This window comes from Vanacampus margaritifer, chromosome 3 (genome assembly GCF_051991255.1).
Source record: "Vanacampus margaritifer isolate UIUO_Vmar chromosome 3, RoL_Vmar_1.0, whole genome shotgun sequence".
Lineage (NCBI taxonomy): Eukaryota > Metazoa > Chordata > Actinopteri > Syngnathiformes > Syngnathidae > Vanacampus > Vanacampus margaritifer.
In genome coordinates this window covers 21,760,515-21,782,283 of record NC_135434.1, presented here as the reverse complement: position 1 = coordinate 21,782,283, position 21,769 = coordinate 21,760,515, and the positions used below count along the sequence as shown (strand labels likewise).

The following is a 21,769-nucleotide window of genomic DNA, read 5'->3' as shown; positions in this document are numbered from 1 at the left end:
AGGAACATCTAGCTGCAGGTTTACTGGGAATGATTCTTGCAAAGCCTTTTCCTGGAAGTCAAATAATAAAACAGCACAGCATGAATCGACCATTTTATCACAATTGGAGGGACCCTCAGGCAAGCTCTATGTACCTGTCCACACAGCATACGCTGTACTACTGTAACTATAGCCTTTTATACCAAATACATTCTAAAATACAAAAAAACATTTTCCCAGAAAAAAAAAACCTCTTCTCAAAAATGTATTCTTCTTCCTGTATTTCTTACAGAACCAAATCCGTGCAGTATTTATTCATTATCAAAACCTCACTGGTTATTCAGCTGTTAAACTTGTGAAATGGAAAACATTTGCTCATATGTGGATTTCAGCGCCTAAAGAGCATCTTTTTTTAGTCTGTCTACTTAACAGTATACGTTTTCCCTTTTTTGGGAAATATATCTCAGACGTAAATTACAGTACAGTATATGGGGTTATTATCTTCCCATATGCTTTAGTCATCATTGAGCTCTGAAATATGTTCTTTATTCACAGAATATGGTAATTACAGTATACAATAATTTACACAAAAGCACACTGTATGTCATCTTTAATATGGCCACTATGCATTCCAGTATTATGACTTCACATATACATTATGTGTAACAAAGCTTTCATGGAAAATGAGATTTCTCTTTTTACAACTTTGAAAGTTTAAGTTGGCAGCCAGTAGACATCAGCCCGGCACTCCTCAGTTTTGAGTTTTAGTGCAGGTCATCATTAGCTGGTTACCTGAAAGTTGAACCCTGATCCCCCGTGCTGCTCAGAGGAGGCTCATTACTCATCTGTTGAGATGAGAGAGCCCAATCAACAATGTTCAGTACTCCTCCGATTTTAAAGACTTAGAACTTGGGCCCGACCGATTTGGATTTGTTTGTTTTTTTAAGGCCACAAAAAAAAAAAAAAAAAAAAAAAAAAATTGGATGGCATAAAAACAAAAAAACAAATTAATCATCCAATTAATAGAAAATATATATAATGCAAAAAAATAAAATTATTCCCCAATGGATTTCAGTTGGCATAATTATATGCAATTTTCAATAATATAGGATGGTCCTTATTCCCTGTTAATAGCGGGGTCAACCATAAAGATGCTTTAAAAACAAACAAACAAACAAAAACAAACTCAGTTCCCTGAATGCATTGTGTGATGCATTGCATTTAATTAACAAGTCTCAAATGTGTTTGTGCCACAGTTGAATGCATGTCAACAAATTTCATTCAGTATTTATGGATACTGTACTCTTAAAAAGACAATTGTTAAAACAATTTAAGATTACAAATTGAATATTAAGTTTAATTACTTATGAGTTTATTAAACTTAATATATTTACTTTGGAATAATTTAATTCAATCGTGTTACCAATTGGAAGCGTTTTTTTAAATTTTTATTTGGTTAACAATTCCATTTGTAATCTTAAATTGGTTCAACAATCCACTTTTTAGAGCGTACAAGGTTATAGTATAGCAGAAGTATGTGCTAATAAATAACGAGACCAGTGCCATAATCGGCCGGTTGATGAATCGGTCGGGCCCTACTTATAGAACAGAAGTAATTTTCATGTTGTGCTTGTGCTATGAGGATACTGTGGAGCTTGGACGGTTGAGGGGAAATGGATGGCAAAAAGCAAACAGACATTCTAGTTACACTGTCAGAGTGAATGACTTCCTTTGCATTGCCTTCGTCCTAACCTGAGGTCTCCGAAGTGCCTCGTTAAGCAAAGCAATACAGAATCAATTAGCGGCTGAGTGTCGTGTTGCTTTCCTGGGTCCGGTGGCCACCGTTACCTCCTTCATCCAAAACCCACTCGGCCCCTGCCGTGCGGCACCAGAGCATGTGAGCCCTCTGTCCTCTGAGTGATAGAGTCAAGCTGTTCCTGCTGAGCGGAGGTCAGGGTTCTTCAGTCAGCACTTCGGCCCTGAACACAGCACACAGGAATCCCCCCCACCCCGCCCCCCAAACCTTCCCCAACCCAGCTGAAACTCAGCTCGTACTCTTCCCAGGCCAGGTCCAAATAAACCTGGTAGCCTGCTCTCTCTTTTTCCATCGCCGGGCTCGCTGTCACTCCCCTCATCAGAATCATTAATCAGACCAGGCAGATTAAAAATAAACGACACCCACCATTTTGGCCCCCAAATTTGTGTAGCCCATTTCTCCCAATAAACCACGTTGAGGATGTCCAGTTCAGTCAGCAGGTTAAACATTTGAGCACTTTTATCTGCTATGATAGTTATTGATATATACAACTTATCTTATCTCCAAAGGGTGACGACTACTGAGCGTTAACCTTCCATCCATGTAAATACACGAGAGATAAGGATTAGCAGTTGGAGCACACATCAATCCAGTCTACTCTCCAAATTCAACAAAAAGCATATCACTTGTGGGGATTAAGGGAATTAAAACCTAAAAGACAAATGTATTGAAGATTAGGTTTTATCTAGTGACAACTTTATCCTCTCTTTTACACTCAAGATGAAAATTGGCAGGCAATAGTGCCACCTTTGGGTAACATGGAGTAATACATCTCTTGCAGAGCTAGAGAACTAGTGCAGTGATGCCCATGGAATACTGTATGCTTAGCCTGCAGTATGGTATTGTTTGATGTTGGGTCAAGACGTATATCTGGGCCATCCCAGACCATCAAAGAGGCTCGTCTCTCTGGTCAAGTCTTTCCAAGATGCCTGCCCAACTGTTTGTGTCTGTCCATGGGAAATGAGGTTGGTGTCGCTGCAGCGACGGCCCAGGGGCCATCCATCAGTGTCATAGAGGGCGGAGAGTTGGAGGGGGGGTTATGGTATGTGTCACCTTAAAGACTAATGGACAGGAAGTACAGCCACAGGAACAACAATATTTGTAGAAAATATTTTCAGAAAAATGTTTGAACCTGCTCTGTGTTTCTTGCATAATTTCAACGACACGCTGAGAACGGGCTTTAATCCTGATTTATGGGCCTTTCCTTCAAAAGTCTCTCTGCGGACGAGACTTTCACAAACCTGATTTAGAGACTTTGCTCCATGAGAATATACTGCTTCAACTTGTAAACATTCAAAATATTGGTGATTTTTCTCAGTAATAGACACTTGCCCACCAATAATTAGTGACGGAAAAGAAAGAGCAGGCTAAACCAGAATGATAATTTGGACCCAACTAACCCTTTTCTACCGTGTGTGCTCAGTGTTCACAGACCGGGGCTTTAACCTCAGCAGCCGGTGACTGTGGCATCCAATCCAGAACGTTTTGTGATGTTGGCTTTGGTTAGCTCCTCAGCGCAGGTCGGGTGGATTCCAACTGTCCCCATCAGGTGAGAGTACGTGGCACCACACCTAATAAACATAGAGATGACGTTACTTATTTAATTGACCTGAGAAGTCATATTGTACAAATAATAGCGTTTGTAGTAACTCACTGGAGGCCCATGGCAAAACCCTGCATGACTTCCCCTGCATTCGGACCAGTGAAATGCAGACCCAATAGCTCCTGGTCTCCATGCCGCTTGCATATCACCTAAGATGGTAGAGAATGATAATGCATTTGAATTTTAAATATGTGTTAGTGCAGGGGTGTCAAACATACGGCCCGTGGGCCAGAACGGCTTGTCAGGGGGTCCACTCTGGCCCGTGAGGACAAAACACAAACTGCAGTTTTTCGCTAAAATTAACAGTTGTTGCTAATTTTGTCCAATACGAAATTCTGAAATGTGGCTGTTACTTAGGATTTCATGCTAACATTTAAAGAAAATAAATTTCAGATTAATTAGCAATAAAATAGTAATCAAAAAGTGGGAATATTTCCAGAATGTAATTGTAATTATTTGCACCAAAAAACAAGTATTTTGACCCGTCATTATTTATAGCTTATAGGCCATGGACAAACTGGTCCGGCCAACTTGAGAACAAATTCAGGTGAAAGTGGCCTCTGAATTAAAATGAGTTTGACACACGTTAGTGGTTGGTTTGCTAACAAGCCATTAGGATGTGATGTGATTCTGTCATCTTAGATCACTTTTTTCCAAAACATTTTGTGCAATTCAAGGTTACCTTTAAGTAACAGTGGCTAGCGTCACGCTCTGCCACAGTGAATTCCAGAGGCTTGTAGAAGGCATGGTAAACCTGCAGACACACAAAGGCAATTTGAATCAGGAAACGTCTCATCTTTGAAATGCTGTGTTTGCAGATTATGTCATATTAAGGGAATTTTTTAGGGGGCTTTTCCTAAATCACCAACTTTTTAATATATGCACACTTTTGTCTCTTTCACTAGCGAAGAGAGAGAAAAATCCTGTAATGAACATCACAACTTGTGTAAATAATGCAAGTACAAAACTGTATTGCAACAACATAAATGTAATACTTATTAATTAAAAGGCAAGTTAATCTTAACAATGAGATGTTATGATTGCAGCTCACCGAAAAGAGAACAACAAGACTGGAAAACAAATCCCGGTTGCAGCTTATGCTGACAGATTTCCAACTGGGGAGCGACAATGTGTGTTTAATGCGTTTAATTCAATGGGCGAGCGTGCCAACACAAGTTTGAAGGAGCGTGCAGCTGTAGAGGGGGCCGGTGCCGCAGCTCCTCCTAAGATCTAAGCATGCCTGTCATCGCCTCACACACACCTCAATCAGGCCTCCTGCTCGCCTGTCACTCATTGCCAACAGCCCCACCTTACAGGCTAAACCATTTATCCGCGTGGTGTGCAGGTGTTGGCGAACGTCTGGCAACCGGCTCACGTACACCAACACAGAATACACACACTTGTTTGTTTTTGGACTGTATTTGTTTTTAGGGGTTAGAAAACTTTCTCACTCTATCATTAAAATAAATGAATAAACTTGTTTGAAGGAAGCTGACTATCCTAACAAACTTTAGCCCTAATTAATTTTTTGGGGTACAAAATAGATTACAAAAGGATTGGCTAGTTTGGAACAATTTGCAGACTCCTATAATATTAATGCAAATGAAATGCAGAATGATACAAAAAATATAGATGTAAAAAAAAAAAGCATGTTTATGTATTTCCAAGTGTTACTTTGCTTATTTTCTCAAACATTTTATTTTTTCTTACATTTTGATCAATCAAGTGAGATGTATGCATTTTGCTACACCTTTAATGCAAAAAGTACTTTTCACACCTTAGCCCAGAATTTGATGAGAAGAGCATAGCACCTGTCCTACATCTTTGGTATGCATAAAGCTTAGTCCTACCCACTGTATGAAATTGCTATTAAAGGTCATAAACAAATCGATCCATAAACAATTAATTCATGGATTTTCTAATAATTTCTACTACCTCGACAGTCTATGAAAATATAAAAATAAAATAAACAGTCCACATTTGTAAAACACACTGAAACTCTGACCTTCTGTATCCAAAGTAAAATCTTTACAGACTTTATATCCAGCAGATATAAAACGTCTACACACCCCTTTTCAAATGCCAGGTTTTTGTGGAGAAAAAAAAGAGACCAAGATAAATTATTTCAAAACGTTTTCTACAAATATAAATCTGATGCATTCTTATTATTATTAATGTGGCATATAACCTGTTATAACATGAAAAAAAAATATTTTCAAGAGAGCAAGAAAAAAAACTGACACAAGGTGATGTGGCTTTGCACAGAATTAACCAATCACATTTAGACTCATGTTTAATGAGAGTTAGTGCACACTTGCCACTATTAAAATTCCTCTGATGAACCCAAAATAAAGGTCAGGTGTTCTAGTGGTCTTTCCCTGACATTTTTGTAGCCCCATCTAAGAGCACAAGCCATGGTTTGTAGACAAGCTTGTGCAGTATCAGAAGGATCTCATTGTTCAAAGGTTTCAGTCAGGAGAAGGGGATAGAATAATTTTGACTGTTTTATCTGTACATAGTCATCATGTCAAGCCATATTACGTAATGGGGGATACAGATTAGAAATAACCCACCTTAAACTTCTTTTTAACATGACAAAAACTGCCCCTGGACTACCTGCTCTACCGCCCCTGTAGATATAGCAGCTGAACACACTCATGGCATTATTTCCCATCCATCCACTCTCTGTATTGCTTATCCTGACTCGAGTCACAGGTGTGCTGGAGCTTCACCCAGCTGACTTTGGACAATCGCAGGACGTGTTTCATCCCAAACAGGTTTAATAGGATTAAAGTCTGGAGATGAAGCCTTTATTCCGAACTGAATGTGTTTTTTCAACCTTAGCGGTACTTGTTTGTAATTATACCTCTGGCAGGTCACCACTTATGTTACTTGGTACCTTTTCAAGTTATTCACTGGACTTGAATTTTCCATTTATGCCAGCATGTTATTACCTCTATGTTGTCTTTGCCATGCCTGATTTCAGCCTCCTCCTCAGATAGGCCCACACAGCCATACTCAAGTGGGGTGAACACAGTGGTTGGCACCTAAAGGACACACAGACACACACAAAAGTAGCACAATGGAAAATACAACCACAATAAATAAAAACACAATTTAAAACAAAAACAAGCATTTTTCTTTTCAAGGCAGACTTTAACACCACTTTTGTGCTGAATATCATTAAATACGACAATAGTAGGTGGAGAAAATGTGACAGATGTGTGTTTTTTGTCTCACATTGTCATAGTTCATGAGCTCTGTGCTGTGTCCAGCAAGTCTGCGGGCGAGGAGTTTTCCTGCTTTAATCGCCGTAGGTGTCAATTCGGGACGACCCTGAAACAGAAGACTGCATCACTTACTTCAATGTACCTGTAAACTTGCCGTTGTAAATTGTCCAACAGACACATACAAATTTCTCTCTCCAAGGTTAATGGCGTATTGTTCTGAATGAGAGCCAAAGCAAATAAAAATACAGACACACATATGAGTAGTGCAGGAAATAGTAAGGCTGCGGGGCAATTTTAAAGGCATGACTTAGACCTGTTAAATTTCCACCACACATCCTGTTGTCATAAACATCTTCTGCACCTCTACAAATGTGGATGTGATGCACTGTCTGATGTGCAACTGTTTACACACCAGATATCTTTCGTCATTTTAATGCATTTCCTGGCGCTTCATTTGGCATAGAGAAGAAAGAAAACAAGAAATGCAGTGGACAACTTGAGCAAGATAGATATCAAACCTTCTGCTAAAAACAAACAAAAAAAAAAAACACGCCTCCTGTTGCGTTGACAAGATGACAGAAAGATTGGCGTGAAGCAGCACTCATCAAAGCAAGCTGTCAGTCAAAGTTGACTATGAGTGTGTGTGCGTGTCATCATGACTCCTGGGAGACAGGAAAGAGGCACACAGCTGTTTGTGTTGAGAAAGAAAAAAAGAGGCCACACCGACATTACAGCAGCTACAACTAACCACTATTTACATGGTCTAGCGTGAATACAGTGCAGCAGCACTATAAATGCTGTTAAAGAGACCCATCCTGAGAAATTGTAGGTTGAATAGAATACATAAACATTTACAGCTAGCGGCCAATCTCTCATTTTGTCACATTTGTTTATTTCATAATTTCAAAATGTTTGTTTGTTTCCTCCTAGCATACTCTTGTGATCACATTTTAATGGCCGAAAAATAGATACTGATAATTCAACCTGGTATCGTTGGTTAGTTTTGGCAGACTTAAAGTAAAAAAATAATATGTTCTATGTGACACCACTAGTGATGAATAGTGTTTGTGGAATATGAATTAAGCAGCCAAATCAACCTGTTTTTATCCATCTGAGGGGCAGCCCTTTTGCCACTTGCTGCCGACTGAAAATCACATTGCAGTTGCTCAGGGCTCAAGTTTCTAAGTGTTTTCTAAGTTTGGTCATGTGATGCCCTACAAGGCAAAAATGGCAGCCTTCTGAGATGGATATAAAAATTAGCGGATTTTGCTGCTTAATTCCTATTCCACAAACAATATTAATCGGAATGTCGTGTTTAGACTAGTGGGGTTGCATAAAAAATATTGCTGTAAAAATAACTATTGACTTGACATCCCCTTTAATTAATTGTACTGATTATAATCCCCCAAGGGTAACCTTAGTTGACCTATTTCACCAACTTTGCTACAAACTAAGCAGTTTATGACTATTTTATACTTTTTTAGTATCTTTCTAATTAATGAAAACAAAACACACAAGAGTTTTGAAGAAGACCAACATTGTAATTCATTGCACAAATTTGATATATGTTTAAAATTTAAATTCAGCAAACGCTGATGATGTTTCAGTATTAAAGGACATGTGAAATATTCTGCATTGAAGCAGTGAATTTCAAGAAACTCACAATTTGTGTCACTGTTAAAAACTTGGCCACGATTGCAAATAATCTTATATGACATTTCAATATGGTCTCTATACTAATGCATTGCTCTGTAGCGGATATGGATTATCATTTCAACACCAAACAATACAATTGCAGAAACTCCGAGGGTGTGAGGCAGACAGGTTCTGGGTTCGAATCTCAGCTAGGACCTTTCTGTATGGAATTTGTATGTGTCTGAACGGATTAAGCAGAAGAAAATTAATGTTTGGAAAAAGGACGTAAAATTCATCAAATCGATTCAGGAGGACTAATAAGAATATTTTAAAAAGCTCCCTCAAGTGTGTTAACATTTGGTGGTGATGCATACCTGGCCTATGTCCCCAAAAGCGTAGATGTTTGGCACAGAGGTAGATTCATCAGCCCTCACAATTATTTTCCCAGTCTCCTTGTTGAGTTGTACACCAAGCTTGTTCAGACCCAGAGCTTTTGTTTCTGGAGCTCTACCTGCAATAAACATGACAACATTTTTATTACAAATTCTGGATAGGGCTCAAGCTGACACAGCTGACATTTTGTGCTTTAAAGCAATCATTAAGAGTGCTGCGTAAAAAAAAAACTAAAATGTGTCACCTCATTCACATGTCTTGCAATGGATCAAATCAAAATGGATTGCACAAAAAAAAAAATCAAACATGAAAAAGAAAAAAACGAATTAGAAGTGTATAAACAGAAGTTATTACAAAAACAGATCAAAATATAATAAAGTATTTAAGATTATCTGAATGGTGCTTCTTACTTTTTGTTTTTAGACTAAATGAAGATAATGGATAAAACGCACATAACATATGTATAAATGACAACAAAATGACTGATAATAAGAGCTCAATCCTGAAATCAAGGATGTGATGTGTGACACTTCCTAGGGGACAGCCGACTGATGCCGTCAACGCGTAATCTCCATGGCAATGAAGAACTGACCACAAAATCCTCGTCCTCCTCAGCATATTTCCTCAAAACTAGTCAAGGCAGCATAATAAACACCCAAGCCCGAGGTACACATGTAGATGCTATCGGAAAGCAAAAAATAACAAACCCCCGAGACCCTTTTCCTGGCTGGAGCCAAAGAGCAACGTTCTCCCCCAGACCGGGGGACAACAGGGACCTGTCTACTCCACAACATGGGTGGCTGAAGAGGGTGAAAAAAAAGGAGCAAAGTCAACAAGACATTTTTCCCCAAATATGTAACTTCCAATTTTAGACTCCTCCAAGTATACAGTAGTGGAAATTCTGTGCAGAATTGGTAAAAAAATAAAATAAATAAATATATATATATATATATATATATATATATATATTAAACTAAAATATCAAAACCATTATTCTCGAATTCTCGAAAACTAAAATTTGAAAATTACTAAATCTATCCTCCCTTCCTGTCTGTCGCTCCACTTAAGAGTGACCACATTGTATGCCGAGGACACAACACTGATAAGGGATTTGGTTGGAGTACATGGCCATGCAGAACCAACACACACATGCTGAACAATGCCTGTTGTGACATTCTGAGGAAGCTTCCAGATGGCTAGGCTAATTAGCAACAACAAACCTTCATGAAGTAAAATATAAAACGAACACTTATCTGATCAATTAGATGAACAAAGACAAATGGGAAGTATGGCATTGTTTTTCTTGGGGGAGCAAATTAAACAGGATACTAAAAACACATTTCAATGTTCAGGCCAAAAAAGATTTTAAGATGCACATCAATTAAGACCCGACTGACTGGCAAGTTAGTTAACTGCCTGTCGCTTACAACATGAACATGCTATTTTGATTATGTTTATATTTTGTCTGTGAAAATTACAAAAACAATTACTACTTTTACTACTATTGTTACTTGTCATAGTTTTAGCTTGTGACAAAAGCTTGTTCAAGCACAGCCACAACTCTGGTGCCCAGAGTTGTCCAATAACATTATAAGATGTTATTTCCTTAGCATTATTTGAATTTCAATGGATTTGTACAGCACCTTTGGAAATACAGAAATTGTTCTCCTCAGCTCTCTAGACAAATATTAAAACGACAAATCCGATGACATACAGTCATTTCATTTTTCAAAGCTCAACTACTAATGATTGTTCGTAATTCTTGTATTTATTTCTATAATATAAAATAAATTGTTCAAACGTCCTGTACAACATCGGGATTTACTTTGAATAATATTCCGGAGAACTATAGTGTGCACTGAGGCGGAAAAGCCACGTCCACCGTCTGCCTGTCCAAAGGAAGTGGAAATGTTCTGTTTCCTGGTGTATTGCACCTGGACAAGGGAGCGCCATGTAAGCAGGAAGGAATGGGGGAAAGGTGGAGGGACGCATGGCTGGGATAGAAGGATGTTAGACAGTGGTGATACAGTGCCTCGGACCCCTCAGGCCTTTATAACCCCACAGAGGCCCGAACCCTGCCTGGCCTCCATAGTGTAAGGTCACAGTAAAGGGAAATGGCCTCATACTCATAAGTCCTGCATGCAGGGATCAAAGGGCCCAAGCCGTGCAGCCGTGCACTATTTTCTCGCTAAATCAGAATGATGAACAAAAGCATTGATATACCAGTTCACAACATTCATTTAAATCAAATGTATTGGGACACATGGCCATTACAATATCAGAAAATACAATGGGCGCAAGGAGTTGGTTTTTCCTTTACAGTTATAACAGCTTCTACTCTTCTGGGAAGGCATGTGCACGTCTTTCCTACGTCATAATAAGTTCCGGTTCATGATCGTTATTGCAATTTTCAACTTAGCCGCCAACGGTACGCTTCAATAATGAAAGAAAAAACAAAAACTGAATTGTGGAGTTAGAAGGGACACGTAAGTTGTCTACCTGACTTTTTTTATTGGGCCATTAGCAGCCTACTACTTGGCTGCATTTTAACTAGTCAAAAGCAGAGAGGAAATATAAAAGGTCACCGCATCTCACGCATGTGACAATACAATAAACACAGTTTCCAGAATTCAATGCAAATATTGCTCACACCAACAGCCCCACGCTGAAATGATGTGGGAATTCGGCCACAAGAGGAAATGGCAAACGTCATTGCGGCTGCCGGGTCACGCACATCCTTGTTACCGTCACACGCATATGGGCAAAGCACTCTCTCATCACACACATAAAAACATACTCATGACAAAGACAGAACTTTCCTGGTCATGAGATATTTGGAACATTTAAAGGCTTTCCACATTAATAAAGTGGTGACAGTGGACCTGATCTCATCAGTATCTGTTGTTAATCTTTAGGCTGGTAAGTGGTAGAATATAAAATAGATAGAAGCAGAGTTAGATGGCTGGTAGCACTGGAGCGTAACATAAGTCCACATGTAGGGATGGCAGAGACATATGTAGGTTGGTTTCCGCTGGGTTGGCACAGACAGGATGACCCGGAGAAGAAGAACAAAGAGGGGAATACGGTGACCCTGTGCCTTAGTGCATCCTGCCTGGGTCTGTGCCTCCCCACCCAGACAGCCATTGAGCTTCCCCTGGTTATTCCATCACTCAGACTTTATGACTTTGTTTTCAGCTTTGATTTCCACTGTCATTTGCTGACACTGCACTCTATTGAGGATGACGAATGATTGTATGATATAGCTCTTGTATTGTATTCGCTTGTGCAAATTGTCCTAATTTCATCAGTATCAGGGGATTGACACAATTTAATGCTGCTTGAATTCCTTGCTGCAAAACATTTACAATATGATCTGTTCCACATACTCGCATACAATAATGCACTTACCAACTGCCCATAACACAGTGTCGTAGGTGTCATTGTGTTGGTTGCCTGTCACGGCATCATTCCATGTGACTTTCAGGGCTCCTGATGCAAGTTTGTCCACTCTCTTGGGGACACACTTCAAAGTAAATTTGGTTCCATAAGACTCCATGTAGTCTGTCACTAATCCTGCCATTTGCTGTAAAGTTAAAAAGATTAAATCATGAATTTCTATCATGATGACTTGAGTCTATTCTACAGAGAACAATACCTGATCGAAACCCCGGAGGGCGATGCTGCGAACCATCACCGTGGTGTCCAAGCCGATGCCTGTAAGGAAACCTGCACACTCCAGAGCTACATCTAAAGTAGTAGGTTAGGGAATCGTGGTTTTTCATGCATGTTAACTGATAGGGCCAAGTCATACAGTCTACTCTCAATGCATTTTAAGATGGCAGCATGAAAAACACAGTCAAACAGTAGCAAACGAAATAGCACTCAGTGGTCGACTGTATTTGGAAAAATGCCATTTTGTTTATTGTCCAATAGTTTCACATATGGGAAGCATATGTTTTACATTGTGTAAAAACTAAAACTAAAAAGCCGCCTCGTATGGCACCCTGACGTTAAAAACAAACACTACATCTTATTCATGCAACACCAGCTTTATGCCAAGCTTTACATTTAAGTTTACAACTGCACCATTTCCTAACTGACTAGCAGTGATTATTTACACAACATTGGCTGGCAGAAAAGGATACAGCTTGCTCCAACCACAAGCCTGTAAAACACAAATAAATGGACTATTTAGCATAATATGACATTTTAAATTGACGTGAGTATGACTGTCATGTTGTATGTAGGGTGAACTGTGACATATTTAGCTCACAAAGCCCGTTTTTTAATTTTTAGATTCACTGGCAACATAACAGAATAAACCAGTGAAATCTAATGAGATCAAATAGTGAGTGCTGTCTTAAACATTCATATTATATTAAAAAAATACATTTGCGTACAAATACGTTGACACCACCAGATCTCACCAAAACAGAACTGGTTTTGCTTTGGACACAGCAAAAAACACACACAAAAAAAACATGTTTTTCAGCAAATGTGTGTGGTCCAAGTAAATAACACATCTAATCCAACCCTAAGATCCATGGCAGTTAGGAGGCCTAATTGCTACCATTTAAAGTAATCCCTGTGGATAGGGAGTGCCATGTTCAGAGCTCAAGTCCACATACGAGTCTGCTGATTGAAGTCCATCACCTGCAAACAGGAGGCCCTGCTCTTATGTGTTTATACCAGAGCTCCTTCCTTATTCAGGACTGCTGCATGGAGTTGACAGTTCAGAGTGCCTGCAGCTAATCTTGTCCTTGTCCATGCTAAGATTAACCTCTAAAAGCTTCAATGCCCCTTGTCACCGTGTATGTGTAATGCTGAGGTGCACTTATCACATATTGTGAGTGGCTTAAAGGTGATCAGGCAAAGAGCTTTATCTTGATTCTACACTTTCATCAGTGATTTCAGTCAGTTCGTCTAATTGTGTCTTTGTGTCATTTGTTTCAAATACATTGTAGAAGTGAGTAAATACACTATAGGTCAAGCTGACCTGGTGTTGCTCTCTTAAAAACCTCTAATCCAGAATTGGACACTTAAAATCATTAGTTGTGAAATTATCTTTCTATTTTCTTTTTTTGTACTATGTATAATCTGAAATAAATGATGGAGGGGGGCACAATTTGTCATCAGTGCTACTGGGGAGGGGTCACACACTCCTAACCAGATGTAGGCTTATGATGGAAATAAATAAAAAAAACGGACAAAACACATGCATGTGCACAAAATACGCACTCTTAATATTTAAATTTTCATAATAAATTTCACATGTGGAGCGGCACGGTGGCTGACTGGTTAGCATGTCCGCCTCCCAGTGCAAAGGACGTGAGATCGAGTCCGGGCTTCGGCCTTCCTGGGTGGAGTTTGCATGTTCTCCCCATGCTTGCGTGAGTTTTCTCCGGGTACTCCGGTTTCCTCCCACATTCTAAAGATATGCATGTCAGGTTAATTGAACTCTCTAAGTTGTCCATAAGTGTGATTCTGAGTATGGATGGTTGTTCGTCTCTGTGTGCCCTGCGATTGGCTGGCAACCAGTTCAGGGTGTACCCCGCCTACTGCCCAAGCCAGCTGGGATAGGCTCCAGCGCCCCCCGCAACCCTTGTGAGGAAAAGCGATTAAGAAAATGGATGTATGGAATTTCACATGTACAACTATTCAACAACAAAGGGGGTTCTTTTGCATAAAAATTACCATTCAAGAACAGCACAAAACTACTGAAGAGCAAACCACCAAGTGCAATAACTCATTTCGTGCATTTCCCTTCCCCCACAAAAAACAACTCACAATTTTGTATTATTACTATTGAGGTACTATGTTGTCCGGTATGTCATTCCAAATCCTAAAATATTATTAGGCCTACTCACATATAGGGCCACCACTTGATCCATGCTCTAATCTATTTCCTCCCACAGAAGCCAAGGACTACTATCCGCAACATTAATGTTTTGAGATTGAGTAGTAGCCGGCTTTCAGTTCATGCAAAACCTTGGCAAGTCTTCAGAAGCCTCAATACTAATTAAAATGAATTTACTTCTCCACTTCAATTCAAAAGAAACCACTTAACCAAAGAACCTCTAATGAAACAGTTTTTAATCGAATGATGCAATATTGGCAAAAACAGCAACATTACTCATGTCATTTCTATAAATGTATTAACGAGCCCTTCACAAACAAAGGTCATACTCCATATTCTTGGATGTGAAGAACAAACAATAACAGAGTACAGTAAATCTGTGTAAGAGCACAGCCAAACATTAGACCATCATACAGGTAATAACACTGCTAGTGATAGGGTATATCCTGTTTCTAAGAAACATAGACTACCAGTCAATAGTTTTGAAACGTGGAAGTGCCCCAAATCTTTTAGCGAAACAGCATTTTCAAATTCAATTCCCAATTCCTTCTCATGAATGGCAAATTATTATGCCTTTATGCTATTATGCTATTTTTCTCCATGCCCATTCTTTTGTTGTACTTGGCTACCATTTATGGCATTTAAGACATTTCTATAAAGTCTAGAATAATCAATATCAATAAAATCAAATCAATAAATGAAAGCAAAGTTTGTAAGGCAATGTACTCCCTCTGAGTCCAGGTACATTTTCACAGCACATAAACCATCTTACTGCCGTTCATGCTTAGTGTTTTCTCCCTTCCCAGCTTCAGGGCAAGGCTAGATATGTCACTCAGGTGTGTAATGTGCTCCAAGGCCCATTAGACACAGATCACTCACCTGGACTCCCCCACACACTATCTCTGCCTCCAGAAAGCGCTTGTCTGACCTTACCTGCATAAATGACAGCTCTGCAACAAAACAACATCCTCTTGGTAGTGTTTGTGCTGCTATCGTGGAAGAAAATGAAGCTTGTGCTTACACTTTCTGACCCAAGGGTGGTAGAGATCAAGCATGCCATTGAAGGACTTCCTGAGCTCAAAGTGGCATTTCTAAGTGGGTAATTTTGTTTCATACATGAAGGTTTGTGAAACTTGAAATGGCCCAGTGCTTATTAAGACTGGTAACAGTGCACATATTCAATAACACATTCAAGTATTACTTAATTAACTGTAGGTAATGGTAAAAAAGTTACAGTATATGACTACGAAGCACATCAAAGTTAAGTTAATGGATTTGTAGAAAATGCCAAATAGGATTATAATGGCCCTCTGAGTGATAAACATATTTGGATATACTGGTACACAACTCCCACATATGAAATGTCGTTGTATTATTTTGCCTTCATACACCACAATATACTTTAATTCAAAATGATTAACCCGTACCGGAGCCCACCCAGGTTTCAAAGCAAACATAGTGAAGCAGTATTTATGCTCCACACAAATTAGATAAATTGCTATCAGAAATAAAGTCATCCCCAAAGATATAAGCTTTTAAATCTAGATTTTTTAAAACTGCTTTTGACTAAAACTAAAGCAAATGAACTAAAGGTTACAGCAGTAACAAAGTCCTTTCAAGGTATCTCAAGGGAGAAAAGCTGAATATGGATATGTTAATGACGGCCAAGATTAATTGCGTGCAAAAGATTCTCACTCAAAGACTAAAAATGAGGGTGTAAAAATGATGGCACATTATTTACTACTGGTATTTGTCTACGAACTTTTGTTTTCCTGCAAATTGGAGTAATGTACATTAAAAAGCTGTATTTCTTGAATGAAGAAAGCGTTGTTGTTTTTTTGTCAAACAACTAAAAGCTTAAAGTGTACACTTCAACCACAATTCTCATTTAGCATACTGTATTTCATTCAGTGAGGTGGTCCATTAGACAAAAATATACAAAACTGTGTCATTGTCCAAATATTTCTAAAAAAAAATGTACTTGATGGTATCTGTCACCATGACGTAAACAGGCAGCAGGACTCAGGTACATCACATCACCACTAGTCACTGTCTGTGTGCGTTGCCAAGAGGAAACGTCTGAGATAGGCCAATTAACCAAGTGATGACAGGAGCTAAATGGTTGGATTAAAGGGCTTGTTCGGTATAAATCAGGATACTTGCAACTAATCTGAATTACGAAGGTGAAGACAGTCTTATAGGAAGAGTGAAAAATGAGAGAGAAAATAATCGTCACTCACTAATGCATGACAACATTACGTGACAGCGGGATGTAGTGCATCAACAACTGAGAGGCAGTCATCACTTTCATGCTTGTTTTTGTTTTCAAAAGTTACAATTTAGGTATAAAACATGGACAAGAACAAAAAACAAAACAACACTGACACTGATGTACTGCTTACAAGTTTGACTACACCTGTGATTCTAATTGGAAGGCACACCTTCGTTGAACATGTCCCTATGGCTAAATTACTTTCAATCTTAACACCCCACAACTTTGTGTTGATTGCGTTGTAATTTGTGGAATGTCATGGCTGTATTTTGAGTTGGACAGAGAAGATGCTCACGTTTTTCTAGGCGACTCTTTCAGCCAGAATATGTCATCACTGGTGATTCCATGTTCCATTGCTCCTGGAATCTGGAATAAAGATTTACAACTGTAAGCAGCTGTCAATCAAGTGAACAGGATTGCTCCAATTAAAGTATGTTTTAGTTCCTTTCAAAGCAAACGTGCATTCCCCCCACGTTTGGCATACTTTCGTTCAGATATCCAAGGATCAAAATTATAGCATGTTTTTTGACCAATTTCGCTGAAATGATCAGGTTTTTAGAGGCGGTCCAGTGAGTCTCATGCAAATAAGCCACAGCTCATTCCAACCTCCAAACAGCAAGACCAATACAGACTGCTGCGTTCGTTACAATGATGAGCGGGGGGAGAGGAATGTCAGAGTCTGAAGAGAAAAGCGAGCCTCCATATACATGAAACGGAGCAATCACTTGAACACCAATCTGTTGAATTACTCCAGTCAATTAGTGTGCATAGCCTCTGCCAGCCATGTTGACACATTTGCTGAACATTTATGTGCCATTGTGCCAGCTATTAGACACTAACGCTGATAATGCTGCTAACTAAAGCAAATCTGTGCTCGCTCACTTTTCAAAACGCCTTGTTTTTGGAATTGAACAGAGAGTAGGAACTCCACAATAGAAATGATAAAAAGCCAATTTTCCAAAATCAATTTCAATGGTTTAGGGCTTGTTTTTAAATCAGATGCAACCTACACTGCCTTGAAAAAGTATTTGCCCCCTTCTAAAAATCGTATTTTTTGGAACAGTTCCCCCACTTTCATGTTTAATATCATCAAACAAATAATCAAAAAACTATCAAAAATCAAAGCTGCGTGAAATCATGAATTCTCCAAATCATTTTGGCCAAGAACCCACCTAACTAGAACTTGTCTGACAAAATGAAGTCAGTCAAAACATCTAAAAAAAAAAGCTGCCACAAAATGCCATGATCCAACAAATTTCAAGAACAGATGAGAAATTAAATAACTGACATCTATCAGTGTGGAAAGACAACTTTTGAATGGCTTATTGAAATGCTGTAGCATAACCTTTAAAAGTTCATTCATGCTCAAAAACCATTGTTTGTTTCTGAATTAAAGCAATTCTGCAAAGAAGAGTGGTATAAAATATCTCCAGAGATGTGAAAGACTTATTGGCAGTTATAGAAAGCACTTGATTTCAGTCGCTGCTTCTGAGAGTGGCCCAACCAGTTATTAGGTTTAGGGGGCAATCACTTTGTCACACAGGGCAATTTTTTTTAAAATCTCCCTTAGTAAGAAAAAAAAATCTTCATTTAAAAAGTGCATTTTGTGGATACTTGCATTGAATTTGAGGACGGGAAACATTTAAGTGTGACAAATGCATAAAAAAGACGTATTCACACCAATGTATATGATACTAACAAACTACTGTATAATAACTAATCAATTAATACTAACATTTGTGGGGATTTTTGGCCGGCCACCTGTAGCAATCACAATGTTCTTGGCAGTCAGAGTCATCTGCACGAGAAGAGATAAGGATGTGAAGGAACAGTCATTGGTCATATCCTTGGAAAAACAAGGAAATGTCAAATGAAGAATAAGTGGTCTCTAAAGCATTTTGCACTAAAACTATTAAGGAAAAATGTTAGCTTCATCGCTCCTAGTAGGTGTCAATATGATCGGCATTTAAAAAGTCTTACACAACAGTTCTAAAACAGTTTAGTAACTGGATCATACAGGATCAATTAATGTATTTCTAAGGAGTTACCAGCCCACCTCTTTCCCTGCTTTTGTTACTGCTTTGACTGTGTGTTCATCCACAAGGCTGCCTCTCATGTTCAGATATTTCACCTTCCTGCAACAACAAACAATAAAACCCCATTTGAGCTTATTCCTTGATATATACAGTATATCAGAATTGAGCTTTATTGTCATTTCAAAATGAAATGTGTTTCAAGAGCTACGTGCTGAAAATACACACATTTTTAACATCCTCAATCAGTCACAATACACATCAACATGATGGTTAATTTTAGTCTAGGCAATTCACATCATTCACACAAGTTCTCTGTCCAGTAGAAATACATATTTAATGCACAGAATCTGAGCAGCAGTAAGACAACAATCCAGCAGTAATTAGATATTAATGTAATATAATAATTGAAATGTAATTTTAATAGGAGCAAAGTGGCAACTGTAAAGTGACCTTCAGTAACAACAGTTATTGACCCGAAGTGCATAAAACTGTTGAATGTTGAGTGACAGTCATTTATGATACTAGGCCAAAAAACCTGGCAGAATCTGGAAAAGCATGACTTGATTCTGCAAACGGTAGTAGGGAAAAGAGACTGTGAGCAGATTGCGACAGGTGACTTCAATGATTCTTTCATCTGCTCTTATTTTGCATCATAGATTTTTGCTTTTATATGCCTAACAATTCTCAAACCACTCAGTGATGGCAGATGGTCGAATGCAACAATGCATCGGCACCCTCACACAGTAGTGTGTGTTGGGTAAAAGTGGTGAAGAGAAAAAAAGTCAACTTAAAAGGTATGTGTGAAAGGAGCTAAATTATTGTCGATCAAAAACAAGTTGTGTTTGATTACATATGCGCAAACAACAATTTTTGATAATTATGTGCCACTGACTTGTCTTGGAGCTGGACCCGGTGACCCCAGTTCAAAGACCTGACGTGGTTTTGAACAGCCTCAGCCATGGTGACCCTGCAACACACCAAAAAATAATATTATTTTTGGTCCAGACCGCAGACCGTGTCCTGAGCATGCAGTCAAGATGCAGCGGAGCGGAGACGCAACGCACACGCATGCGGTGTAATCCTAAAAACAATACTAATATCAAAATAACATGCATGTTTAAATCACATCTATGTCAACTTTGTCCAGCTGGCCAAAGTAAATATTTGTGATTTTTAAGGAGCTCATGTGGCGTGACTTTGTTAGTAACTTGTTTGGATATATTACTCTCTATGTCATTGTTATAGCTATGACAAATTGAAGAATCATTGATATAGTATGTCCAGTTTTGCTACATCCCTCCCATGCCTTTCCACCCTTCGGGAAGTCCTGCAATGGGGAATGTAATTAATCTAAAATCAACTCGTGTGCACTACTGCAATAAATAATGTCACTAGATAGTACTGTTTAGTCATTATGATCTTGTTTGATGTCTCATCAAGCTTAAATTAATTCATGGCAAATTGGTGCCTGGAAACTATAGTTCTTAGAAGATCCTACTCTGTTATTGTCTTATCATTAACTGACATAACTACTGAAGATTCAATGATATAGCTTTCCTAATTTTCCTCAGTCCTCCCTGCAATAGCTTGCTGACACCCATAGGGGTCACTTCTCCACACTTTTGGGAAGCTCTGTTTGTGTATTAATACAAACATGCCCCTAGATGGTACTGTTTAGCCACTCATGGCTTATTTAACAAACATCAACCATTATGAAGCATTCAAACCTTACCAATCATGGGAAATTGGCCCTGAGAGCTGCCAACCATACTTTTTAGCATCTTTGATTGCAGTTCCAAGCAAAGCCGCCTGGTGCATGAGTTTCTTTGGTATGCAGCCAACATTAACACATGTGCCACCAAGACCCCACTTGGTGCCTGTATGGAGAAGTATAACACAATCAATTTGATGTCTTAGAATCGTTATTATAAGAATTTTGACTCACCTTTCAAAGAGGGCTCTACATAATCCAGAACAGCAACTTTCTGTCCAAGTTGTGCAGCTGTTGGAAACAGCACATAATATATCTAGTTCGACAGAAGGAAATGTGCAAAGCAGGTAGGAGCATGTTGCCCATTCAGAGCTCACCTTCCTTGGAACAGGCAAGCCCTCCTGAACCACCTCCAATAACCACCACATCATAGTCATACTTCCCTGTACGTTGGACAAATGATAGTAGGATACAAAACCACATGACTTTGACAGCAATCTTTTTTTTAACACCTTATTTGAATAAAACATAACATAAAACTACAAGAACGTCACGTGTTCCCGTCACACAGCCAAACTCCTATCTAGACATAGGTTGTTTCGACATGTAAGGGCTTCCCTACCACACTACAAAATTCAATTGTGAAACCAGGCTAGACTGCTTTTAATCGGACTCATCGACTCTAATGTGGTCTCAGACAGGTCAAGTAAGTGGTTCGAGTCGTGTCACTACGCAGAAGGCAAAAAAATAAAAAATAAACTTGTTTATATTTACGCATAGAATATTTACTCCTGTAGTCTCGAAATATAGTGTTACCTGTCAACTTTCTGGTCAAAACATGACACCAATTGATTCGTTTCCAACGGTGTCTACCTCTGCTGAACGCAGCCATGTTGTTATGTATGAAAGGACCTCGACTTCGTCTGTGGTGTTCAAGCATTTGCCTGATAAAGATTTTCACAAGCCTTTAATATAAAAAAAATAAAATAAAACACCAACATGGTCACTTATCTTGACCTGTTTTAACTCTAAATACAACAATTATCTCTGTAACTATGGCACAGCAATTACGAGTATATATATATATATATATATATTATTTTTTTTTTTACGTGGCGTCAAATACAGTAGTATTTGATTCTTTATTCTACTGTTTCACCCATTCCCCCTGAGAATTACTTTTTAAATTAAACATAATTTCCTGAAACGCCTTTTTTTTATATATATATATATAAGT

The 21,769-nt window shown here is 38.7% G+C and overlaps 1 protein-coding gene across 1 annotated transcript; it reads right to left on the bottom strand.

The window, feature by feature from the left end:
• Positions 1-572: 572 nt before the first annotated feature.
• txnrd2.2 (thioredoxin reductase 2, tandem duplicate 2) lies at positions 573-21,435 on the bottom strand. The gene is made up of 17 exons (XM_077561635.1): positions 21,349-21,435; positions 20,910-20,975; positions 20,767-20,823; positions 20,554-20,698; positions 19,714-19,788; positions 18,842-18,920; positions 18,521-18,583; positions 17,081-17,151; positions 12,802-12,821; positions 12,312-12,403; positions 12,065-12,239; positions 8,638-8,774; positions 6,639-6,734; positions 6,353-6,445; positions 4,081-4,152; positions 3,450-3,547; positions 573-3,366 (listed from the first exon to the last, which is right to left on the bottom strand). Exons 1-17 carry the CDS (start codon positions 21,422-21,424, stop codon positions 3,243-3,245), a joined length of 1,539 nt encoding a protein of 512 aa, XP_077417761.1. The 5' UTR covers positions 21,425-21,435; the 3' UTR covers positions 573-3,242.
• Between the last annotated feature and the right edge of the window lie 334 nt (positions 21,436-21,769).

What these genes read in the sequence shown, in the direction of transcription:
- txnrd2.2 (XM_077561635.1), bottom strand. Translation starts at nt 21,424, where the DNA reads ATGGCTGCGTTCAGCAGAGGTAGACACCGTTGGAAACGAATCAATTGG. An exon ending in GCTTGTGGTTGGAGCAAGCT is followed by an intron (nt 12,404 to 12,801) that starts GTATCCTTTTCT and finishes CTACTACTTTAG; the next exon opens with ATGTAGCTCTGGAGTGTGCA. An exon ending in GGTTTTGCCATGGGCCTCCA is followed by an intron (nt 3,367 to 3,449) that starts GTGAGTTACTAC and finishes TATGTTTATTAG; the next exon opens with GTGTGGTGCCACGTACTCTC.